We start from the raw sequence: 15,043 nt of genomic DNA, 5'->3' as shown, positions 1-15,043 counted from the left end.
GAGTCATTCGAGTCAACCGATTTGAATGTGAAACTTTCAATATTCAGTACCGAGACAATACTTCATGCGAGCTAGGATTACTGTGATTGGAGATCTGTATTAAGTAGAACCATACAGGCGCCAAATTCGGGTTGGACCTACCGACTCCTTGCAGCTGAAGCCAACCATACAGACGAGGTGTTCTAATGTCTACATCCATTATCGCATTCTAAACACTTGATGCCTGATGACTCCAGCATGAGCACCATGACTGATCCGACAAGCGAGGCGCATCAAACCAGCAGTTACGATGAGTTCCATGCTAGGAACCTTGAACAGACCATGCTGGAACTACAAGGCGTAGTCAAAGAGCATGAAGATGCATTGCAAAAAGTAAGCTTTCGCCTCCCTTACGAATCTCATTACATCACGAACTGACAGGGATACAGCTACGCGCATCCTCTATCGTGAGTCGTGCCGGTCAGAGCCTACCATCAACGGCCCCTTACGATATCATGAAAATGGCGTATAACGAGCTAGCATCCTCAACGCCATACCTTCCATTCCCTGATTCTGTTCTACCTGCGTTGATTGCCCTGCGCAGAACCCATCGAACTGTGGAAGAGACGAAGGCATATCTATCGACTCATAGTCAGTCTGTCGAAGACGCGAAAAAGAAACTCGAGCTTGCAAAGGTAGATTTCAGTAACCAACAGGCTCTTGCCCACAGTCTTCGAGGTCGCATCCAGTCACTGCAGGATGGGCTAGAGACTCGCATGGAGATGGGGCCCGAGGATATTGCACGCGAAAGGATCGAAGATCTAAAACAAAAGAAGAAAACGTACAGCATTGAGACTTCCAAGCTACTCAGATCGCTTAGGGCATTTATTAATGACCATCTAGCCGGGATGCTCGCGGCTGAGGAACTTGGGGGTCCAGTAGTCGGTGACATGATGAATATAAACGAGCAGGATCTAGTGGCGGGGTTCAACTCCCAGGGACGGGTTAAAGCTGCAAAAGCAAAAGCCGAAGATGACAACCGGCAAAGACGCATCGACGAGATATGGCGTCCTCGCGAGGGAGAAAAAGGCCGCCATGAGAAACATGACAGAGACGAAATCACAGCGGCAGGGGAGGAAATGCGAGATCTAACAGAACAGCTGCTCAATGGCCTTGCACAGTCTCAGGGTGATAGCTCAGCTGCCTATGTCTATCTGCCTAAAGAATCTGCGGCCGCAAGATTTCTCGTGCGAGCAAAAGCTGCGCAATTCCATCCCAAGGACTCGAGCAGGCTACGACTGCTAGATTTTGGCAGAGAGTTAGATGACTAAGAACGCTTTGGCAGATGCTTTGCTCTCGTTGGAGAGAGTCTACTGGGATTTATTCTGTTCCACCACCATCTCGCTTACGATTAAGTACTGTGCTGTGATGCATTCCATAATCCCATTTAATATCGGCTCATTTTGAGGCAAAATGATGTCAAGAATCTGCGAACGCGATCTGCACGGTTTCATTAGGTAACACGTGGTAGCCTGGCTAGATGACAAGCCGCCGTGGCCACGAGCTTGGTAAATCTAGGCGAGGTTATATAATTCCGTGTGCAACAATTTGTCAAGGAGAAGAGCGGCCGTAAAGTTGATCTGTTCATTAACCTGCCTAGGTAAGGTACCATCTACCAGTGCTTTATTCGCCAATTCCTTTTCGGGAGACCCCACCTATCTTAAGAACTCATCAACGCGTCTCGCGCGTCTCGAGCGCGCATTCACTACCTACTATAGGTACCTCCCCTCTTTCCGACACCGCAATTCGTACCCTCTGCATATTTCATATCCCATTGAGCCTCCAAACGAACTTAATCGTGTATACCTACTTGAGACTTCAGTCTGCCAGAATTGTACACGCAGACCTAGTTTTCATAACATGACTACTGACTCTGTCGTCTCTCCTCCGAACTCGCCACCAGCCAAAAGAGTCAAGACAGATAACACCATCACAAGCACAATGGCCGACAACAGCACCAACGCCAGCGTTCCCGTCCCCCGGCTCGAGCAGTCTCCGCCGCTGTTAATCAAGAAGCTGTCTGACAAGGCTCGTCTACCCACTCGCGGCAGCGCCTTTGCCGCAGGCTACGACATGTACTCTTCGCAGGCGACCACAGTGCCCGCCCGAGGCAAGGTGCTCGTGGACACTGACATTGCCATTGCTGTACCAGCTGGAACCTGTACGTCGCGTCTCGCACCTCAGTCCTGCCTCCCACCCACTCATGCCTCATAAACAACAAAAGTACGCTCAAAATATGCACACCCACTAACGAGACCATTGAAATCCAACAGACGGCCGCGTCGCACCCCGCTCCGGTCTCGCCTCTAAGCACTCGATCCAGACCGGCGCGGGCGTCATCGACGCCGACTACAGGGGCCAGGTGAAAATCCTGCTGTTCAACCACAGCGACGTTGACTATAGCATCGCCGAGGGCGACCGCATAGCGCAGCTCGTGATCGAGCGCATATATACGCCCGAGGTAGTCGAGGTAGCCGAGCTTGAGGAGAGCGTGCGTGGCGCCGGCGGCTTCGGCAGCACGGGCACGAACTAAGAGTCTTCTCCTTTCTCTCTGCCGTACCTCCATAACGCGTCCAATCCCCGCCATCGCCACTCGCTTCCTCGCCTAACGCCAGAACACTCTGCTACCTGCCCTAAGCACACGGGGCCCCTCTCACGACGATGTGTCGGGAGGAGGGTGAAGGGTGAGTGAATTGCAGAGATACGAAGACAAAAATGAAGAAAATAATAAGGAAGAATATTTTCGACGGAGCTATCCGTGTCACAAGAGGCCTCCCCAGTTCAATTACCAGGAAATATCACAGTTCAATGTCGTAAGTCATGAAGTACTTACAAACGAATCAAATTTCGCAGGATAAGAACGCAAAAGAAGTTTCTACGCAAACTGATAGCCCCTGCGATGAGTCTCTGGTGGTATACAGGACATCCAACGCAGTAAAAAAAAAAAAAAAAAATTACCGGTATCCGGATTAAACAGTTGATTCCTAAAAGCGCACACAGACTTGAGTGGTAATCGATGGACCTGAGGAGAGGAAGCCTACTGGAGATTCCAATCGGGTTGATCCAGTACATTACCGGAGTAACTTTGGGGGCTGCATTGCTAAGACAACTACAGGGAAAGCATAGATTAGAGATCAGGTCCGTGTAAAATAGACCACAAATGATACAAGTTGATGCGCAACTTCAGGACATGTCTCGCTCCCAATCTTTCGCATGCATATACACAAAGCAGTGTTTTCCTGATCCTGTTCTACATTGCTACGATCTCTCGAAACTATGTATCATCGTTTTATTGTGGTTTCTATAACACTTCTGGTAACTCTGCAAATCTGACGCTAATACGGAATGCTTGAATCCATGTTCCGTCACTACGCTCACATCTTCTCGGCGCGATACTCTATAGCGGGTTCCCTCAGACATCCCAGATTTCGGGTGAGTTTGAGTTCGGCGGCCTGAGACTTGAGAAGATGCATTGTCTCGCTATCCGCACGTATGGCGTCCTCACTTACGCCTCTACGCGTAGCGAGTCGCGAAATAGTAGCCGCGAGTTCCGAAGGCATCTGTTCACATGTCTGCGCCAACACTTCGTGCATACTGGCTAGGACTTTCTCGGCCGCACGCGCGAGGGGTAGATCTGTGGCCTCGACATTGTCCGGGCTTAGCCACGATGCCGTGTGCCGTGTGTTTTCAGCGGCATAGTAGGCGACGGCTTCACGCATACGCACCACCATCAGGGCCGCGAACATGTCGCCTGTGCCGCTGAAATAGGCATTGAAGACGGGGAATTGAATCGTGAAAAGGCGGGGCTTGCGGTCAGAGGTTCGTGTTGAACCTACAACGGACATAGTGGGTGTGGTGGGAGGTTGTGACTGCATAGGAGATGCCGGTCGTGTTGAGGATGGTGTTTGAGAGGCGCTACGAATGGGCAGCGAGACAGATGTTATTACGATGTGCGGTATATTGTATGTATCATGCAACACTTCAATGGCGCGCTCAAGAGATGCAGAGTCAGTAATCTTGACCCCTGAAAGAAGCCTGCATATATGGCGCATATATTATGTTAGCAGTTTTTGAATAGAGAGCTTAGGAATAGGGCAGAAGGAAATGAATGAAGCAGAAAGACGCACTCGGCCTCAAATTGGTTGGGCAGGATCAAGTCTGCATGGTGAATCAGGCTTCGATAAGCAGGGACTACGTCTTCTGCGACGTATATCTTCCCATTGTCGCCCATGACAGGGTCGAGTACCCAGAAGAAGCTACCTGGCTTCGAGGCAGCATCTGCTTTCAGCTCTTTGGCTATCCGGCCAACAGCCTCGACGCCTGCGGCGCCGGGCACGTAGCCTGACAGCATCATGTCAAAGCTGTCTAGATGGGATTGTTTGAGCCCATCCCAAAGATCTGTGATCTCTTGCGCCGTAAGTTTAGTGCCTCTAGTCCTTCTGTAACCTGTGTGGTTGCCTATCTGCCATGTCAGGTTCACACTATCTGGCGTACTGGTAGATAAGAGCGGAGCGCAAACATACTGAACTGCACTGTATTCAGAACAGAGGCATCACAGCCCATTGACTGCAGTACAAACACTGCAATTTTGTTGCCTACATGCCTGCTCAGAAAACCAGTCAGCATGGTAGATCACGGGCAAGAAGAAAGAGCTTGGCGGTATGGGACTCACCCCGAGACAACCTTCACAGCAGTGTTAGTTGCAGGTCGAAACGGATGTTGGAGTATAGTATTCCTACATGGCTGGCAACCGCCAGGACGCTCGTCTCTGGCACCGGCGGTTGTGAACTCATCGAAAAGAAAAGGTAGGAATCTCGCCGCTCTAGGGAATGTTGGTTTTGCAGGATGCGGAGGTCCAGAGGCTTAGAACAAGACCAAGGTAGAAATGTAGAAATAAGAGTGAAAGCCTAGGTAGTTATGTCTGTTGGCTGTCCTATAACCTATAACCAATAACCATATAAAGACAAAAGAACATAGTCCGACGACAGATAACAACCCAGCTGCTTCAACTCACCGTCCTGTAAGCCGGATACGTAGGAAAGGATGGTTATCCCTGGATCCTGAAATATTATCTTCCCGAAGCTGAGTGACTCGTGACTCGCCTTACTCTAGAAGGAGATCGCCTGGATCGGCGCTGGCGGTGTTATAGGAACATTCAGTAGGTAATAAACGCCCCGCCTTCTTGTTCTTGCCCCGCACTAAACCTTTTTAGTGACACATGTACTTTATACCTTACCTAAGTATCTAAGTATGTAGGTGCTCATATATGAGTGAGGACTTTTCGGGTAGTACTTGGTCATTGATACACACAGCAAAGGCCACAACAGGGAAGGACTATGTGTCTCGACCACGTTACATCTTAATATTAAGGCAATTTCTTCCTGTATTAGTTTCAAGTACGCTGATGTGCTCAATTGCAACCAGCGACTCATGAGATGGTCTGTCGAGCTACTGGAAACTACCTCCGTCAGGCACCTGCAGTACTAAGGAACACCAACATCCCAGTAGGCATGCTGTAATATCCTATCCTTATGTAGCTCCAACTTTCCATTCACGCCTGTGGTATAATGTCTTTCGTCAAAGTCATGATTGCATTCGCATATAAAATTCTTTAGTCGTCATCACCGATCTACAGTCTCTGGTTAGTACCTATAGAGCAATGCAGGGAGGATGATGCAATGTAACGAACCTTTGGTGCCAGGTAGAAACGCAGGTAGCTGGTACCTGTTACCAGATATTCAACCAAGAGGGGCACTTCATTCGACAGGCAGATCTTAACTCTGTCTGACAACGGTTGCGCTTTGCAAAAGTTGACCAGGTACTTTAGAGAGAAGGTCAGGGCAACTGGCTCGGTGAGTTCAATATCCACATTCAAGTGCTCCTTCTCGACATTCTGGTAGTTTCGTAGAGTGACAGCGCCATTTCCTATATCACCGGCACAAGAGAATTTGATTCCGTCCTTGGTAGCTTCAATCGTGACTGCCTATGGTTAGAACCGTGCATGCAATAGTACAACGATAAGTCAGAACTTACCAGACTCGGACATGGCCTGCAAATCCGTACAAATGCGCTTAAATTCAGCTGAAGGCATGGTCACTGTTGCGGCATACTCGGTATCGGGGATACCCAGGTGCTCCTGGTCGATATCCATAAGCTTGAGATCATATTCACTAATACGATCGGCTGTGCTGCTCTCAAGAGTGATGTTTAATGAGTCGGGCGTGTCCTCGGCCTTGAGTGTTACGAGATCATCGTTCTGGAGGGCACGTAGGACCTTGGTAAGCGAGACGAGGTTGACGCCCAAGGCAATGTTTCGGTCGCATCGGTAAGGTTCAAATGATTCAGCCTTTAGCAACATGGACACGAGAGCGACGTGGGAGTTGTCCATGGCTTGCAGGGCGATGCCCGAGTCATTGCAGTCGAAGTTACAATCTTGCACCAGATCCTTGATGGCATCCACCACCTGCAAGTAGTTAGTTCTAGTGAAGAGCTCGACAATGAGGTCTGGAGAGGGGAGCTGATGCTCACCTTTTTCAGGACCATTGACTGGCTGAGTCTAGCTTCCAACATCTTGACGACGGTGTACGATTGATGGGTGAGACTAGATGAAGAAGCAGTGTTTTCGCAAGGTTATATGTCACGACACGGACACTACTTATAGGTAGAAGAAAATGGGAGAAGCGGATGTAGATGCTGCGGTTGAGCTTGTAGTCGACAAGGTTGCAGATGGGATGCGCTGGGAATTTCAGACCAGTCAGGTATTACATATGTACAATCGACAGCTGCGCGTGGGCTAGCGCGTCGGTGCCAGGGTTTTAATGAGGAGTCGCGAAAGTCACGCGAACTTCTTGTCTCACACCTGCACGCAGCTGCTGGTCCCTTCCCAGGTGTCAGCTGATCTAGAGTGCCTAAGTCGTGACTACATATATGTAGGTATCTATGTACCTATCTACTTAAAGGCAAACACAGAAGAAGATTTATTATCGAGGTAACTCAAGCTTAAGATAGACATACTGTTGGCATATATAGCAGTATTACTAGGTATTTGAGTACCCGGTGCATCGGTTTTTACTCACACATACCTTTAAACACAAACAATGAACCTTGCTATTTTTAATGGTTATGAGGACTTATATAGAATAGGCAAATGCTTGAAATCTACTTACATACGTATTGTTGTGGTTGGTTTTGTACGGCGCTATATATACAGCCTAGTTATACTTATAAGTACAGAAGAGACATTACAATTTAAACGATCGTGTAGTCCAGCCAAATCTAAGCAGTTGTACTGGTCAGTTCCCAAACTCCCAGTACCTATGGCGCCAAAAAAAAAAAAACGAGGGGCATATTTAGCCCTAAAAAGAATGAGCCAGTCTATACCCAAATGCGCCCAACGTGGTCGAGTCGTTACATATTCATCACATGTGTTATGGCTAGAGGCCGAGTATCAGCATGTAGGTCTCATAAAGAAACTCGACCTCTAGATCCCTTTTTGCCAAGAACGCCTTCTAATTCTCGTACCATGCCCCTATACGCATCAGCCTTGGCCTTGGCAATCTCTTTATTTTGGCGCTCTTCCCTCATGCGAGCAATTCTTTCTTCTCTCGTTAGCATACTTCTTGGTCGCGGTACTGAGATCGCTTCAAAGACTTCGGGCTCGATTGGCATAACCGCCTTTGTTGGCGAAACTTCTCCAGTAAGCTTCCTCAATGCGTCTTCAACACCAGGCTCATGTTCGTCCGTGCTACTTTCATCTCCGGCGATCGTTCGACCACTCATTGTACTTGTTGGTGATGCCATAACCGAGCCGATAGATGAGAGACGCTTTTCGTTTCTATTAATACCGGATCGCAAGGCCTTCTTCCCAGACTGCCAAGCCTCCATGAGATCACGCAAGTCCTGACCTATTGAGTCATATTGAGACATGAACAAAGGGCCCATTTCAGTGATGTCGTTCGCTTCGTTCAATGCTTTGTTAGACTCCTCTTGCAGGAGATGTAATTTGGCCTGTACACTACGAATATTCATCGTCATAGAGCCAAGTCGCCGAACTTGATGTTGCCATCGATCATGGTTTGGCGACAAAGGTGATTTGGGGGCTCTGGGTAGCTGATTCATTTGGTCTAAGGCATTGGTTAGAAGCGCATTGGTGAGTCCGTGCCAGCTCACTTACAATCATTCTCGGCCAAAACATCTTTCAATCTTGTGTAAGCTTGGGTTGTTACAATATTTAGTTCTTTAAATGCCTCCAGCACAGTTGAGAAACGTAGGCGGTCAGCATCTGTGCCTGACGTGTGTAGCGCAAGCAAGCCACTGAGGAACACCTTGCGGATATCATGGAAAAGATACGCCGCGTCTTTCAATGATTGTAACTTCTCTCCATCCTGAGCATTACTGTTCGAAAAGAGGTTAAACCGCTCCACAACATCTGCAACCGTAAACTGGTATTGTGACTGCAATTGGAGCAATTCAGTTTGCTCCGCAAATCCCCAAATCGTAAATGCAATTTGGTAATATGTCGCAATCACCTCGGCGAGACTAGCTCGGACGGCATGCCTGAGCTGAAGACATTTGACGTTCTGGCCGTTCTTCTCTAGTCTACTAATGGGCGGTATAGGCGTACTCCTGTTTATGATGTTAGCTCCGCGCCCTTCTTAAGTAGGGAGTGTGCCCTTACAGTCGATACCCGCGGGCCACCAGCTCAACTTCCATGATGAAGTTCAGGGCTGCACTATTAGCACAGTCGAAATCACGGGACAAGGTAAAAAAGGATGCGGATTCGGCTAGTCCCCGTCGTTGAATGTTTCTCAAAATCTCTCGACGGATGTACGCCCTAACTATGTAAAGGAGGGCAACCGTCAAAGCAACCGAGACGAAAAATCGTTTCCATGTTGGAAGGAAGCCGCCCAGGGTATACCAGCGAGCGAGTGAGGCTAGACAAAAGCCAAAGACGGCCGCCGCCACAACACCTGACGCTGTGAGGCCATGAAAGTTTAATTCCGCAGGCGGCTGAGACACTGTAGGCTCCGCTGCCGACTGGTAGCCCAAAGTAAGCGGGTTATCTAGAAGCTGGGACTGTATAATGGCGAGGCGAAGGCGCTCGAGAAATCCGATAGAGCGGGCATGATCAATGGAGGACGTTACGGTCTCCAGAAGGAGCCGAAGCATGTCTAGGATGGGGGACGCATTATCGTTGAAAGCATCATGAGAGGGGAAGTTGGGGAGATCGAGTTGCATCGGCTTGGCTAGTCTGTCCCTGAACTTCCTTCGAACTTTGGCAAGACCTCGGGGCGCGAAATCTCGTGGAGGTGTCAACGGCGGCGAAATGTCGTGCTCCCTATTCTCCGGCTCCTGCCAATCCCAATCGTCCTCCCGCTCTCCCGCAGCTGTTCCAGCTGTTGTTAGCAGTGCTTGACCAAAGTCTGCGTCCATTTTCAAGATGCCGCGGGTGACTAAAAGTTCCGAGAAACAAAGCAGCCACAGACTGGTAGGAACATACCCTCAAGGTAGTTGCTCAAAGGCGAACCCTCATCGACGTGAGTCTCCATATAATCACGGTGTTGCACGACGGATCTCGTCCATCTGCGCAAGGTTGCCTCAGTTCCCTTAGCTTGACGTGGCTTCCAGGGAGAACGTCGATGTTGCAGCGATCGGACACCGGGTAATGAGAAAGGTCGTCGAGATTGGGCACAGTAGCCACGTACTACAGCAACGACGTGGCGCGTGATGAGGTAGGAATATTACTAGTAGTGTAGCACAGGAGAGAACGCTGCTGCACCACAATCCACTGCAATCGGAAGTAAGGGAAGACAAGACGGTGGCAAACGACGACAATCGACCACGATGGGTCGTAACTCAAAGAGACAGCCGTTAAGCGTCAAGATTGCGCTAGAGCAGGTGTGTTTTTGTCCATTCGCACACCCTAGAGATTGGCAGCAAGGATGTTAGGTGTTGGATGCATTGATGTAATGACAAGCGCCATGGGCTTTTACACAACTTACCTACCCTTACCCCTACCTCTACCCCTAATACCTAGAACCCCTACTACTTACTTCTGTCTCCTTACCTACCCTTCCTTACCTCTTTGCGCTTAACCGCTTGGTAGCTCTGGATGATGCGACTTGCCCTGCGGATATTATGACCCCGTAATTGCCCTTGTTGCATGTAGCGCACCCACGCTGCACTGACGTTGAAGAAAGACACGGACAAGCGCGCTGATGTCTTGCCCAAGATCTCATTCAAGCCTAGATCTGCCCGGGGTTATTGTCTGTCTACAGTGCTGTAGGCCAACTACCTGACCACTATATGTCCTACCTATAGCAAGCTCTAGGTACGTAAGGGGACCTAGAACGTAACAAAGTTGGCATCTAGTGCCTGGGTAGCGCCTAGCACCAGCGATTTATCATAGTACATCATCAGGAAACATCATTGAGTTGAGGCTGGGAAACGTTTCTAGCGCAGTGTACAGTAGTAGAACGTACCTAGGTAGCCTTCCAAGGTTGCTTAGAGAAGTGATTAGCTGGACCACGTTCCGGGCCTCCCTAGCCGAGAGGTAAGGGAAGAGCTCAAACAGCTAGGTACCTACCTAGGTAGGGATACATGTGAGCAGGTACCTATGGAGAAAGTACCTAGTACCGGTACATCATCGCCATCCATGCCACCTTGATCAATTCCAGCCACAACTAGTACGTACCTGGTTACATCTTCGTCCATTGGCGAGGAACTGAACTACCTACATCAATGTCAGATATCCCATTCGAACGAAGGGCTACCGGGGATTTCGCAGTCTGTATCCCACTACACACAAAGCGAGCTTAGAGCTGAAACTATTCCGTTGTGCGCACTCCCATCCGTGCGCAGCCATGCCGACCGAGAAAGAGTTCCAGATCGCACCAATTGTGCCGGAGTCGGTCATGCACAACACAAAGGTGAATCCATCTATCCGGGTATTCCAATCTTCAGCCTAGCAAGCCACAGCAAGACCTCCAAGTATACCCTTCAGACCGTAGCAACAGGGGGCGGTCAAAGAAAGCATCATACTAGAAAAGGGAGCCATAGCCAGTGGGAATTCCTGACTAGGTGGAGGGTTCTCTTGAGCCGAGGCGAAGACCACTACCACCCTGGACCTATGATAGTCTTTGTTCTATCGAGACATATTACTAGAGGCTAACCTCTCTGTGTTCCCAACTCGCAGGTGCTATCGAATCTTCAGAACCTCACAGCCTCTCTACTTGGCGCCGCGGCTGGAATCCTAGGCCTCGAGTCCTACAGCGGCTTCCTATTCTACATCATCTTCACCATCCTCACAACCGGTCTCTTTTACACAATCCGAGTCGCGCCCACATCGCTGAAAGCTGGTCATTCCATGCTTGATACGAGCCGGTACTTTAGATCATCGTACGAGTTCTGGTCTGGGGGGTTAGTGGGAGGGTTGGCGGGGTATATATTGACTTGGACGTTATTCTATGGGTTGGTACGAGCATAATAGCGGGCGAATAAAACTTTGATAACAACTATCTGGTGTTGTGGATATGCTAAAAGTCAAACAATGTTATGAAATCTATAATGCTTCTTTTACTATATCAAAACAAGCGTGGTAAATGGAAACAGTTAGCTTCGCTTGAATCATGCCATCCAAATATTCAACCAACTGCTCATAAGGTAATAAAACATCAACAAATCGCCTCGTAAATGCAACCCATCACATAATCATTCAATGATCTCCATAACTTGTCCTACATAACCGTCCAGCCCCCTCGATTTATCCTTCATGCCCCCTTCAAGCAGCACTACGCGAGCGCCGAGTTCAATCCATTCTCTATTCGACAGCAGCTCTAATGAAACATCGTATTTGGCATTGTATATGCCCACGTCTGTTTCAGACCTTGTCCTCTCAATCTCGATTTGGTCGCTCATGCCGAAAATATCATCGTCATCGTCGTATTGGGTCTTGAACTCTGAAAGGCCAAATGGAGATTTATCCTCTAAGACCTTGGTAACTTTCAAAACCCGGACTGCTGCTCGTATCATGCCTACATATGCGTTGAGAAGGCTGCCGAGAGTGAGCGACTTGATATCAGACGTCATAAAGCGTGCCACGAAGCCGGTCGAAGCCTGGAGAGTCAAGCCAGAGTCGATCATATGCCGGCTTGGCATAGCCAATACCTGGCCCTTGCGAATTTTAGGAGTCGAGTTGTTTCGCTTCACTATTTCACCTTCGGTATCGGGCATTCCTTCGTAAACTCCATCGAGAGCCACTTGGATAGAGCCCGCTTGACCGGCCTCGATGGATTGAACTGGTAGTCGAAGCTCGCGGATGTTGATTATGGTGGCATTTCGCCATTCGCCTTCAATATTGGCGGCTGATAAGCCACCCTTGGCGCTCAAGCGCGCAAACTCCGCTGATAATGGATGAGGGAGAGACAGGCCATATCCCGGAGACGGATGGTCATTTGGTATGAGAGCGTCTACATCCTCCTCTTCCCCCGGGAAAGGACCTATCACTATCTTGTCTCCAATTGACAGTCTCCCGAAACGTAGATACCCGGTTACAACAGGGGCGCTCTCGTTAGTTGTCTGGTCAAGCGTGCTTTGCGCGCGACTGCGAGACAGCTCGAATACCTCATCAATATGAAACAAAGCCACGGGCTGCTCGGGGTTAAGTACTAGACCGGTAAAATCCTGGGCAGTTGGTGGAGGTGGTGATGGTAAGCTTGCTAGTAGCGCATGTGTCATTCCTATGCCGGCCCCCGTAACGGCGCTCGTGAGAACAATTGGGACTACCGCAAGCGAATCGCCCGTCCGAGCGATAACGTCGATGATATCAGCTTGAACCTTTCTTTTGTCTTGGTCCGGCACTTCCGATAGATCTGCGGCCAGGGGTCCGGAGCTTGTCAGCAATTTAGGTGTCCGGCCTGTAGCTTTTACTTTCGTAAGGATATTGTTAAGCTTATCTTTTAGTAAGTTACGTTGTGCTTTTTCCATCTTAGTTAATATGATCGCCAGGGGGATCTCGAGTTTTAGACACAACTCAAGATGTGCCATGGCAAGATCCATTTCCGCAATGCCAATATCCAGAGCGCCATCTGCACCGGTTAAAGAATGTGTCCCAGTGGAAATTGTGGTCTCTTCACTTGCTGCAATACATAAGAGAGTCCAGTGCGGTGCCCATCCGACCAGAGCTCGAAGAGTGGTCCGTTGATACCGAGGGTGCCCAGCCGAGTCTAGCATGAAAACGAGTCGGCCGTCCTGGGCGCGATCATGAATATCAGGCCAAGCTTTGATGTCCATGCACGTATAGTTGAAGATGGTCTGGCCTTCATAGCCGATGAGCTCTTGGGCAACAGAACTGGTTCGTCCAGAAGCGACTTCATGGCGATGCTTCAACAAGTAGCTCCTGCTCCGACCTCGGCCATCATCCAAAGTACCGTTCGCGAGTGTACCTAAGATGGTTGTTTTCCCCGAATTAGTTGGTCCTGTTAATGAGACGCGGAGTTGCTCGGTAGTCGAAGCGCCTCTTCGAAGAGCGCCGTTAGCCGCAAAATTTTCATCATCTGGCGTGTTCCTGCCCTGCCCGTCTAGAATTGGAACGATAAAGGCCTCTGCAACCCAAAGATCCTCATGGTGAAGTCGAGAATCCAGCTGCTCATAATTTTCTAGCCAGTCACACGTGCCAACAGCCTTCATTCGCTGAACTTCCACCCTGCAGCCTAAACTAGCAGCCATCACTTTAAGGGTTGTCATACTTTCGTCCATTTCTCCTTTCGTCAAACCAACGAATGTGCCATCATCAGCAACTCCTATTTCGTATAGAGCCCCATTTGATTCCTCTAGTCCCGGCAGTAGCTGCCCGGGCTCTTGCAAGATAGCGAGTTCATCTTTGTCTTCAGGTAGCACAGGTACCACGAGATCCCCCTTCGACGTTGCATGTTCTGGGGACGATTGCTGTAATCTCCAAAGTAACTGTGTAGTCAGATGATGCAGCCGATTCTGCCTGCCCTGGCTGGAAGATGCAAGTGGTAACGACTGGTTTGATGGCCGGGCTTCTTTCAGCTTCCTTTTTGTCCGAGGTCCAGTCAGTTTGGGAGTAGTGCTCATTGACTTATAAATTCTTCGTGGGCGCAGTAGAAGATGAAGTTTGTACTCGATCGGCCCATCCTGGGGCTCTGCCTCGAGTCTTTCCACATCAGAGTCAGATGTTTGCTCTAGGTCAGCGATGGCACTGGTCGACGCACATCGGAATCGCTTCCCAGGATCCTGACCCGACCTCCAAGGGGAGCTGACCCGCGGCGGCTCATGAGGAAACGTGAAAACTGAGGCCATTGAAAGCTCGAGATTACGCTATAGAGAGTGGTCCAAACGTAGGGATTATTCAGGAATGGATTGCTACGTAGTAAGCCAGGGCCACTCTGCTGGTTTTGCGTGTTACTAAGAATAATTCGGATATATGTGATAAGCCGGGTGCTATGAAGGGTCTGCCTGATCTTATCTGGTTATACGCATTGCTCTTGTTCTAATGAATATTGGACCATAACAAGCCATCTGCAGTGAATATAAAGGGTGATGTCGTATTATCATTTTAGCGCTTTGGTAAGGGGCAATGCGGGCTGGCAGGTGTAAATAGAACGAAAGAGTGCTGCTCTTAATGAGTTGACGATGAGGCCATCATGCGCATTTAGAGTGTCAAGTGCAAGGCTATGAAGACAGCTGAACAATAAAAATAAAGCATGGCTTGAGGGCTGGATACATGTTGCAGTTATGTGTAGGTATCTACTTATTGTTTGGAGGTGGTTATCTGAGGCGGTGGAAGAGTCATACTTACACAGGAGATATCGGGTACCTATTAGTCCCTAGCGCCTGTCAAAGCGGGTGAATCCATTCCAGCCAATCAAGGCTCAAGCCTCTCTACAGCGGCGCTGCACTCATTCCGCGGTCATTAGGTCATCCTCTACCTAGGTAGGTAGTCGATACTTAAGTAAGTAGACTGCCGCTCAGCCGCTGTGGA

At 49.3% G+C, this 15,043-nt stretch overlaps 6 protein-coding genes across 6 annotated transcripts; 2 read left to right on the top strand and 4 right to left on the bottom strand.

Moving 5' to 3' along the window:
* Positions 1–246: 246 nt before the first annotated feature.
* F5B22DRAFT_648590 (uncharacterized protein) lies at positions 247–1,310 on the top strand (the record flags this gene model as incomplete). The annotated part of the gene is made up of 2 exons (XM_047979037.1): positions 247–372; positions 429–1,310. The coding sequence occupies 2 exons, from the start codon at positions 247–249 to the stop codon at positions 1,308–1,310; spliced, it is 1,008 nt and encodes a 335-aa protein (XP_047828773.1).
* Positions 1,311–1,775: 465 nt separating this feature from the next.
* On the top strand, positions 1,776–2,892 carry F5B22DRAFT_304661 (deoxyuridine 5'-triphosphate nucleotidohydrolase). The gene is made up of 2 exons (XM_047970562.1): positions 1,776–2,200; positions 2,313–2,892. Exons 1-2 carry the CDS (start codon positions 1,900–1,902, stop codon positions 2,570–2,572), a joined length of 561 nt encoding a protein of 186 aa, XP_047828772.1. The 5' UTR covers positions 1,776–1,899; the 3' UTR covers positions 2,573–2,892.
* A 521-nt stretch (positions 2,893–3,413) lies between these two features.
* Positions 3,414–4,832, bottom strand: F5B22DRAFT_648588 (Ribokinase-like protein; the record flags this gene model as incomplete). Its single annotated transcript, XM_047979036.1, has 5 exons — positions 3,414–4,074; positions 4,167–4,497; positions 4,563–4,642; positions 4,712–4,722; positions 4,779–4,832. 5 exons carry the CDS (start codon positions 4,830–4,832, stop codon positions 3,414–3,416), a joined length of 1,137 nt encoding a protein of 378 aa, XP_047828771.1.
* Positions 4,833–5,172: 340 nt separating this feature from the next.
* On the bottom strand, positions 5,173–6,852 carry F5B22DRAFT_615019 (proliferating cell nuclear antigen). The gene is made up of 4 exons (XM_047975507.1): positions 6,568–6,852; positions 6,073–6,502; positions 5,729–6,018; positions 5,173–5,668 (listed from the first exon to the last, which is right to left on the bottom strand). The coding sequence occupies exons 1-4, from the start codon at positions 6,607–6,609 to the stop codon at positions 5,651–5,653; spliced, it is 780 nt and encodes a 259-aa protein (XP_047828770.1). The 5' UTR covers positions 6,610–6,852; the 3' UTR covers positions 5,173–5,650.
* A 276-nt stretch (positions 6,853–7,128) lies between these two features.
* On the bottom strand, positions 7,129–10,009 carry F5B22DRAFT_615016 (Mysoin-binding motif of peroxisomes-domain-containing protein). Its single transcript, XM_047975506.1, has 4 exons — positions 9,539–10,009; positions 8,717–9,425; positions 8,213–8,664; positions 7,129–8,162 (listed from the first exon to the last, which is right to left on the bottom strand). Exons 1-4 carry the CDS (start codon positions 9,585–9,587, stop codon positions 7,501–7,503), a joined length of 1,872 nt encoding a protein of 623 aa, XP_047828769.1. The 5' UTR covers positions 9,588–10,009; the 3' UTR covers positions 7,129–7,500.
* Positions 10,010–11,039: 1,030 nt separating this feature from the next.
* Positions 11,040–14,940, bottom strand: F5B22DRAFT_304501 (uncharacterized protein). The gene is made up of 2 exons (XM_047970561.1): positions 14,861–14,940; positions 11,040–14,450 (listed from the first exon to the last, which is right to left on the bottom strand). Exon 2 carries the CDS (start codon positions 14,359–14,361, stop codon positions 11,749–11,751), a length of 2,613 nt encoding a protein of 870 aa, XP_047828768.1. The 5' UTR covers positions 14,362–14,450; positions 14,861–14,940; the 3' UTR covers positions 11,040–11,748.
* Positions 14,941–15,043: the final 103 nt, after the last annotated feature.

This window comes from Xylaria bambusicola (assembly GCF_022495145.1).
Source record: "Xylaria bambusicola strain CBS 139988 unplaced genomic scaffold F5B22scaffold_35, whole genome shotgun sequence".
NCBI lineage: Eukaryota > Fungi > Ascomycota > Sordariomycetes > Xylariales > Xylariaceae > Xylaria > Xylaria bambusicola.
The sequence above is the reverse complement of the archived record's forward strand: the minus strand, read 5'-3'. Positions and strand labels throughout refer to the sequence as shown.

What these genes read in the sequence shown, in the direction of transcription:
- F5B22DRAFT_304661 (XM_047970562.1), top strand. Translation starts at nt 1,900, where the DNA reads ATGACTACTGACTCTGTCGTCTCTCCTCCGAACTCGCCACCAGCCAAA. An exon ending in TGCTGTACCAGCTGGAACCT is followed by an intron (nt 2,201 to 2,312) that starts GTACGTCGCGTC and finishes GAAATCCAACAG; the next exon opens with ACGGCCGCGTCGCACCCCGC.
- F5B22DRAFT_615019 (XM_047975507.1), bottom strand. Translation starts at nt 6,609, where the DNA reads ATGTTGGAAGCTAGACTCAGCCAGTCAATGGTCCTGAAAAAG. An exon ending in AGTCAATGGTCCTGAAAAAG is followed by an intron (nt 6,503 to 6,567) that starts GTGAGCATCAGC and finishes AACTACTTGCAG; the next exon opens with GTGGTGGATGCCATCAAGGA. An exon ending in GCAGGCCATGTCCGAGTCTG is followed by an intron (nt 6,019 to 6,072) that starts GTAAGTTCTGAC and finishes AACCATAGGCAG; the next exon opens with TCACGATTGAAGCTACCAAG.
- F5B22DRAFT_615016 (XM_047975506.1), bottom strand. Translation starts at nt 9,587, where the DNA reads ATGGAGACTCACGTCGATGAGGGTTCGCCTTTGAGCAACTACCTTGAG. An exon ending in TTTGAGCAACTACCTTGAGG is followed by an intron (nt 9,426 to 9,538) that starts GTATGTTCCTAC and finishes CAGCTGGAACAG; the next exon opens with CTGCGGGAGAGCGGGAGGAC. An exon ending in GTGGCCCGCGGGTATCGACT is followed by an intron (nt 8,665 to 8,716) that starts GTAAGGGCACAC and finishes CATCATAAACAG; the next exon opens with GAGTACGCCTATACCGCCCA.
- F5B22DRAFT_304501 (XM_047970561.1), bottom strand. Translation starts at nt 14,361, where the DNA reads ATGGCCTCAGTTTTCACGTTTCCTCATGAGCCGCCGCGGGTCAGCTCC.